General features: G+C 48.5%; 1 protein-coding gene across 1 annotated transcript in view; it reads right to left on the reverse strand.

Moving 5' to 3' along the window:
• The window catches only part of TGM7 (transglutaminase 7), a 17,751-nt gene that overhangs the window by 5,067 nt on the left and 4,304 nt on the right, over positions 1-8,380 (reverse strand). The window contains 8 exon segments of the mRNA XM_012556733.1: positions 383-703; positions 1,943-2,025; positions 2,027-2,165; positions 2,348-2,451; positions 3,418-3,556; positions 6,320-6,433; positions 6,436-6,496; positions 6,583-6,711. Coding sequence (XP_012412187.1) covers positions 383-703; positions 1,943-2,025; positions 2,027-2,165; positions 2,348-2,451; positions 3,418-3,556; positions 6,320-6,433; positions 6,436-6,496; positions 6,583-6,711 — 1,090 coding nt within the window.

Genomic DNA, 8,380 nt, shown 5'->3' on the forward strand with positions numbered 1-8,380 from the left:
AGAGAGAGAGAGAGATTACCCTGCACAGACTGCCCAGAAGTCACTGCTCTGTAAGAACATATGTGTGTGTGCATGTTTGTGTGCGTATGTGAGAGAGAGATTAGCCTGCACAGACTGCCCAGAGGTCACTGCTCTGTTTCACCTGGCGGGATGGCATCAGAAATATAGCATCTGGCATTCGACCTCCAGCCAACAGCAGCTTCACTGTTTGGGGTGGGTATGTGTGTGTGTGTGTGTGTATGTGTGTGTGTGTGTATGATTGTGAGTGTGGGAGTGTGTAGGCGGCAGTGCTCCTGGGTGACCATGTGGGTCCAGCCCAGATTTGTTCTCGACCCCAAAGCTACCCCTGTCTTGTGCTGTCCCAGGCCTGGCCCACACTCACCCTGCCCAAAGTCCAGGTTCAAGCACACCTCTTGTCTCCAGAGGGGCTCCTGTGTGCCTCTCCCATGCAGCTGTGCACAGAAGCGCAGCACCAGCCGGATGGGGCCCTGGGGGTGGGCTCTGTCTGGTACCCTCCAGGCACACAGCGTCAGCAGCAGGTCCTGGCCCCACTCCGGCGTCCTGGCCAGGTGGAGGTGCAGCTGTGCCAGCTGATTCTCCACGCCGCTGGACCCCAGCAGATCCAGGAAGGGTGAGGAGGCCCTTGTTTGGCCCAGCATGCTCCGGGAGGCCTTCATGAATACAGACCGCTCCTCAGGGGATCCTGGGGGAGAAGAGGGCCCAGAGGACATTGGTGGGGAGGAGTCAAACAGATCAGTGAACTTCTTCAGGTAACAAGCTACCCCGCAACTCCCAAGTCCCCTCCCAAAGCCCTGACCACACGAAGTGCAGGTAGGGAAGCAATACAGCATCGTGGCTGAGAACATGAGCTTGGTGTTGCTCAGTTCTGAGTTCAAATCCTTGCACTATCACAGTTCCCTAATCTCTTAGCATTTAGTTCTGTCATCTGTAACACAGGAAATATACCTGCTCACCTCACAGAGTTGCCACAAAAATGGATTAAATACATTGTTGAATAGAAGGCAATCAGCATGATACTGTCTTCAATATCATCATTGGCATCACTATCATTGTTATCAGAGCCAAAGGCTTCTCTCCCCCACCAACGGCCTCACTTCTGAAATATACACTCAAGCCTTTTAAACAGAGGTTTACGTCTTGCGCTTGGGAGCTACTTAACATACAGGCTTAACCTAAATCTACCCAAAGTGTGAACTTCCCTAGAGCAGGTACTATGTGCCAGAGGTACTGTTCCAGGTGCTTTCTATGTATAAACTCAGTTAGCCCTCACAACAACCCTCTGAGGTAGCTGCTACCACTGTTATCCCACTTTGCATATGAGAAAGTGGAGGCACAAAGAGGCTAAGAAGGTGTCCAGCTTTACACAGCTAGTCCTCCAGCAGCCTGACTCCATCCTGGCCCCCTCCCAGGACATCCACTCGCTTCCATGGGCCCAGTGTCCTTTCTGTCCTTGAGCATCCATCTCCCCCCTTCCTGCCACCCCCACTGCCATGGACACAGGTGTGACTCTAGAATAGGGTTACTAGATAAAACACAGGCTGTCCAGGTAAACTTGCGTTTCAGATAAACAATGGATAATTTTCAGTGTAAGTCCATCGTATGCAATATTTGAGACATACTTATACTAAAAATTACACCCAGTTTTAAATCTGAATTTCAGATAAACAATTAATACTTTTTAGTATAAGCATGTCCATGCAATGTTTGGGACATATTTACACTAAAAAATTGTTCATTGATCGAAATTTATTGGAAATTCAAATTTACCTGGGCATCTTGTATTTTTATTTGCTAAATCTCCTGGAAGTCTGCTGTAAGGAGAGGAGGTGGCTATGTGGTGATGGTTGTAACCTGGAAGCCATCCCAGCTGGGAGGCAGCACAAAGAAGGTGACCTCCCAGAGTCCCAGGGGCCCCAGGCACCTTCCGGGTACCTGTAGGACCTGGTGATGTTCTGATGCTCGTCTGACCCTATCGTCTTGGTGCTGATTTCCTTCCCGATGGATTTCCTGGGCCTGGCCATCCCCAAGGAGCCAAATGACTTCATCGGCATTCACCTCGGCATACACAAACGGGGGGTCATAGGCAAGGTGGACCTCCCCTTCCCTGATGGCCTTCACAGAGGCAGGGCCGCAGCAGAACAGCCCTGTGGACGGAACAAGAGCTGTGGGACATGGCTGCTACCTGAGAGGGGCAGCTGGTTGTGGCTGTGTGAGGTAAGGAGGTGGGGCAGTGAGGGGCCATAGGGAGGGGATTCTTGCGCTCATGGCCATTCACCCTTATCAGCCTCCCCACGGAGCCTAGGCCTTCTGCAGTGCCTTCACTCACCACTGCTGGTTTGCTGGGGAGTGGGGTCCAGAACCTGCCACCCGTTGTATCCTGGCGGGAGATCTTTCTGGATCGTCCAGCACTCGTTCCAGATGTGGAAATCCCTGCCAAAGGGAATACAGAGACAAGCACTGACATTTTCTGAGGGTTTTCCAGACACTCTACTGGGTGCTCTGCTTCGTTGCCTCTTTCCACTTACTTTCATTTAGAAATCATTTCAAGCTTACAGTCAAGTCGCAAGAATAGTACAAAGAACACCCATATACCCAGTTCACCTATTGCTAACATTTTACTCCATTTGTTTTTTTTTTTTTTTATATAGATATGGATATGGACTTTTTTTTTTCTGAACTATTGAAGAGCAAGTTGAAATCATCAAGGCCCTTTATCCCTAAATACTTCAGTGTGTATTTCCTAAGACTAGGGATCTTCTTTTGTATAACCCATGCACAGGCAGCAACCTCAGTAAATTTAATAGTGATACAATACTTCGATCTAATTGCCTGTATCTCAGTGTTGCCAGTTGAACTAATAATGTCCTTTATAGCGGTTAGTTCTCATGTAACTCGAAGGGCTTGCCTAGAAACTGGCTGGAAAAGAAAAAACAGGGAACGAGATTTGGGATAGAGCAGAGAAGGAGAAAGAAACCAGAGCAGGAGCAGAGATACAAAATAAAGGGACACACACACGCTCAGAGACGGGAAGAGATACAGAGGTAGCAAGTCCAGGTTCTGCCCCTGATGGGGAAACAGAATGCCAGGGACAGAAAGACTGGGAGAAAGAAGAGTAATATGAATATAGATGGTGAGTTCTGTGTTCAGAAGATTCACAGTATATTTACTTGGTCACTGGCTTCAGAATAGTATCCCCTAGTCTTCTGTCTTTGAAATGAGTTTGATTTGATGATCTAATTAACCAGAGCAGCCTCCTAGTTTGGCGAATTATTCTCTGATCAACAGCAGCGATGTACAGAGGGTAGTACCACCTCAAAGGCCAGAGAGGCCCAGGTCAAAGTTTTCCTGGCCTACCTGGGGTAGGGCAGAGACCTGGCCTGAGACAGTGCCCCCTACCATATTTTGTCTGGTCTCTGAGTTGGCAGCATCTCTGCATTTTGGTCACAGTAGGTGTCGATGGTCAGGGTCCCATCCATGTTGTGCACAGACCGGAAATTGGAAACGATGCGGGTTGGAACACCTAAGCATCTCATTACTAAAGAGAAAGAAGGGGGTGGAAAATCACCGGGTTTGTTTCAAGCAGAATCATTGGTTTCCTGTGCCTACGTTCTAACTCTCAAGTTGAAGGAGAGAAAGAAACCTAAGATACTTGCAGATCCACACTTGTGACTCTTTTATCCCCAGAACACCACACCCAAGCCCAGACCCCTGCCACCGATCTGCCCTGCCCAGGGTCTCCACCAGACAAGGAGAATGAAATCTTTTAAGAGTCACTTAAAACAACAATAGCAAGAGCTCAACTTGTCATTTAGGACTTTTCAAATTAAAAACAGAGAAGCTAAAACACTTGATAATTAAAAATAAAAGCAAAAACTTAAGCCTATCCTGTGGCCAGTTTCAGAAGAGAAGCTGTGCGACTTTAGGTAAGTGGCTTAACTTCTCTGAGCCTCAGTCTCCTTGTATGTAACAAAATAAAGGGTTGGACCAGATGATTTTGACTTCTGAAAGTATGGATCTGTAATTATACTTAAAAATAAGGGTTGAGGGGAGGTAATAGAGAAATCAGAACATGAAAAGAAAGGCAAGATATACCCTCAGAGAGGTAGTGGAGAAGACATTATCGCAGAGACAAGGAAACTGGGTGTCCAAGAAGTGCAGGACCATCTTTGATAAAGCAGCAGCGCCCTCTCGTGGCCTTTTAGAATAGTGCTACAAAGCCCTCTTAACACAGATTTCCTGGAAATCCACTGGAATCCACTCCGCTGGTAACTGGCAGTCTCATAAAGCAGACATCACTCACCAATACACACACACCTTCCCAGGAACAGTTGAAATCAAGCCAAGAAGTCAGGTGTGGCCTTTAGAACAAAGGTCCCCACCTCTGCTGGTGAGGCGAGGTGTTCAGAGAGGTTTATCCTACCGCTCGTTCTGCCCAGGAGGAGCTGAGGGTGACCGCGGAGGTGGCTGGGAGGGTTACAAGGCTTTGAAAGGTAGGACTGGTGAAAGTGACCAATCTTTTTGTTTCAATTCACTGAAGAGCCCTAAAAGGGGCCACCTGTCTGCAATCATCTCTCCAGTCCCAGCCACAGCTTTCTCACAGACCCTGGTGGTGGGGGGAGCTAGACCAGGCTGCAAAAGGCCGAGGCCCAGGCCCAAACCACCACTGGGTGAGCGGGTGCCAGAACTCTAGGCCTGGAAGTAGGGAGGGGTGCAGACGTGGAGCAAGGACCCAGGCCTGGTCTTTCTTCCTCTCACCCCCGGGTCTAAAGGCCCAGGCCTCTGCCACAGCACTTGACCAGCCACTGCACAGGGACTTCCCAGGCCAAGGCAAAACTGAGAATACTAGTGAGTGCCGTGCTGAGAACTTTCCAGGGCCCGAATAGCCTCGGCTCCGTTTCACAAATGCCGTTACCCGATTGGAAGACTCAGGCTTAGCCTCTTCTCTGTCTACAGCACCTGCACATATACTGCCCCTCTCAGAAAAGTCTAGAACTTTGTTTTTGGCCCTGTCCTTGTCCTCCTGGTTTCATGCTTCCCCTTTTTCTGACTCGGAGTCCACCTGTTAGCTCAGGAAACATGTATTAAGCACCACATTGCAACAGGCAGCACTGTGTAAGGCATTGACCTGATTCCGACTCATAGTGACCCTGGAGGACAGAGTGGAACTGCCCCAGAGGGTTTCCAACGCTGTAAATCTTTACGGGAGCAGACTGCCATATCTTTCTCCCGCGGAGTGGCTGGCAGGTTCGAACTGCTGAACTTCGTGGAATCCTTAACCACTGTGCCATCAGGGCTCCTTTGTGTAAGGCACCAGGGTAAATATAAAGATAAAGATGAAAGCCCTGCCCCTGGCCTTGCAGGGGAAGACAGCCAGGCACCCTCAGGACTCTGTCTTTCTCTCCTCTTCACAGATAGTCTGGTCAAGGACTTTGCACTAACTTGTAAATAATTGATAATGCATAGAACATTGATGCTCCTTAAGAACAGTTAGCAAAGTAGCAAATGTCTAATTGTGACTCTTCCAGAATCTCTCAGGGAAGCATTTTGGAGGCTGCCAGCTCTGCCTACCGGTGAGCTCAGGCCATCCCAGACTGTTTGCCTGTATCTCCAGCTTCCCCGCCCCCGTCCCCGACTCCAGGCTCACACAGAACTGAGAAGTCCGAGCAGGAAGCAGAGAGAAGCCGTCTGGCCTCCAGCTTTGGAACCACAGGCTCCTCCTGCCAGGTGATCATTTTAACAGACTAACTGCTCCATCGAGGCAGTGGTGGTTCAATGGTAGAATTCTCTCCTTCCACGAGGAAGACCCGGGTTAGATTCTCAGCCATTGCACCTCGAGTGCAGCCGTCACCCATCTGTCAGCGGAAACTTGGGTGTCGCTATGACGCTGAACAGGTTTCAGCTGAGCTTCCAGACTAGGAAGAACTAGGAAGAAAGGCCTGGTGATCTACTTCCAAAAATTAGCCAGCAAAAACCCTATGGATCACAATAGTTCAATCCATAACCGATAATGGGGATGGCAGAGGGCAAGGCAGTGTTTCATTCCATTGTGCTTGGGACCCCATGAGTCAGGGGCCAACTCACAGCACTTAACAACAGCTGCTCCATCAAGCAGTCTGCCAAAGTGTTTGCAACAGGTCGACCTGCCCCCTCCCCATATAAATGGGCGGCATTCCCCAAGATGGCACAGTGCACTGGTTAAAAGCTGCAGCACCCACCCCTATCCACCCCAACCTCAAAGGGTTATGAGGATGAAATGGGTGACCACTCAAGGAGGCGCTTCCCGTCTCCCTTCACTCACCAGCGCACATAACGGCTGCAAAGACCCTGCACTGTCCGTACTGCACAGGCTGCCCACCCTGGGCCGACCACCGCCGCAGGATGGCCACACTGCCGTTCCACTCCAGGGGGCTGACCCCTTGGAGTAGTCCTGCCCCCAGTTCCCCTGCAGCACGCCGTTGTCGTCGATACTGTTGATCTGAAAGGGCAGACAGGTGGGTGTCCACAGTGTCCCGGGGAAGCGCGGACTGTCCTCAGACAGGGAGGGGAAGCCTCGCTCCTTACTATGGCGCTCACCACCCTGCAGACGTACACCACATCATTCCACTGGGAGTGGTCTTTGGACGGGTTCTTTAAGAAGTACAGGCTCTTGTTCAGGATCTCCAAGCAGATATCTATGATGTCATCTTCAAACTTCCAAGTCATTTCAAGGTGCGGTGGGGGAAAGAAGAGTCAAAAGGTCTAGAGTTCTGAAACTTCAAGTCACTAGCACAGTTGTGGTGAAAATATACACAACAGAACATATGCCAATTCAACCATTTCTACTTGTATTCGGTGACACTGATTACATTCTTCAAGTTGTACAACCATTCTCACCATCCCTTTCCAAATTATTCCACCACCATTAACATAAACTCAATGCCACCTAAGCAAAAACTCCCCTTTCTCCATCCCTCCCACCCCGGTAGCCATTAATAAACTTTGGTTTGTATGTATTTGCTTATTGCATATAAGTGAGATCATATAGTATTTGTCCTTTTGCGACTGACTTATTTTGCTCAGTGTGATGTTTCAAGGTTCATCCATGCTGTAGCGTGGATCATGACTTCATTTCTCTTTATGGCTGAAGAGCATCCCACTGTGTGTATACCACATTTTGTTTGTTCATTCATTCATCTGCTGACGGACATATTGGTCCTTCCTTCAAAGAGCTTATAAGTCAAACTGGCAATGTATTAGATTCAGAATTCTGAAAAACGAAACTGTGTGGCTCTCACTGAAAATTCAAACAGAATTCGGAGAGAGGAGAGATCCCTGTTGGTTTACAAAGTCTGAGAAGGCTTCTGGAGCCAGTGGTCTTTGAAACTACAAAACCAAAACCCAAACCACCAAACCAGTCGGCGCTGAGCCAGTTCTGACTCATGGTGACCCCATGGTGACCCCATGTGTGCCAGAGGAGAACTGTGAAGAGGCTAAGTTCTGTGAGCACGGTGGGTACCAGAGAAAGGGGCTTAGATATTCTCATCCGAAGGACTTGCGGGAGTAAGGAAAGATCCGATGGTTAAGTATAGGCCCAGGCATGTGAGGAGAGGGAGAGGAGTGTGGAGCGCCTGGAAACCAGGTAGAGGTGCTCAGAGTTGATGCCGTGAGCCCTGGAGAAGCCAATGTAGGCCCATGACATACGTTCACACCATAGGTTTACAATGTATGTCCGACCACTTTTGCTGCCAAATGCATTGAGTGGTATTTGTCTCAATTTCAAAAAATTACCCAAGTTGTCACAAGTAGAGAATGGGAAAATGTGATCTTCCTCAGCAGGGCTCCTGGCTTCCCTCCTGGTGTTTGTGGACAGAACTGAGATGGCAGAGGGTGGGCAGTCCAGAGTGGAAATGTTGCCCAGAGTCAAAGGTCCCCCTCCATCCATACGATGACTGTACATTTGATGCTATTAAAGAACTACTGTTCTTTTTTTTTCAGTCATATTCATATATTGTGGCTAAGTTTTTCAGAAAGAGTCATTATCTTTTGGAGCTGTATTCTGAAATATTGTTGGATTAAATGGTATGGCATCTACAGTTTGCTTTTAAAAATTCCAGTGATGAGGTGGAGGAATGGGGGCATATAGACCAGGGTTGGCAAACATTTTCCGTAAAGGATCAGATATTTCAGGCTTTGTGGGCCATATGGTCTCTGTCACAATGACTTAACTCGGCCATTGGAGCATGAAAGCAGCCACAGAGAATACCTCAATGAATGAGCACAGATGTGTTCCAACAGTACATTATTTACGGACACTGACATTTGTCACAAAATATTATTTTTTAACTCTTTTTCAACAATTAAAAAATGTAAAAATCATTTC

This window comes from Trichechus manatus, unplaced genomic scaffold, assembly GCF_000243295.1.
Source record: "Trichechus manatus latirostris isolate Lorelei unplaced genomic scaffold, TriManLat1.0 scaffold00076, whole genome shotgun sequence".
NCBI lineage: Eukaryota > Metazoa > Chordata > Mammalia > Sirenia > Trichechidae > Trichechus > Trichechus manatus.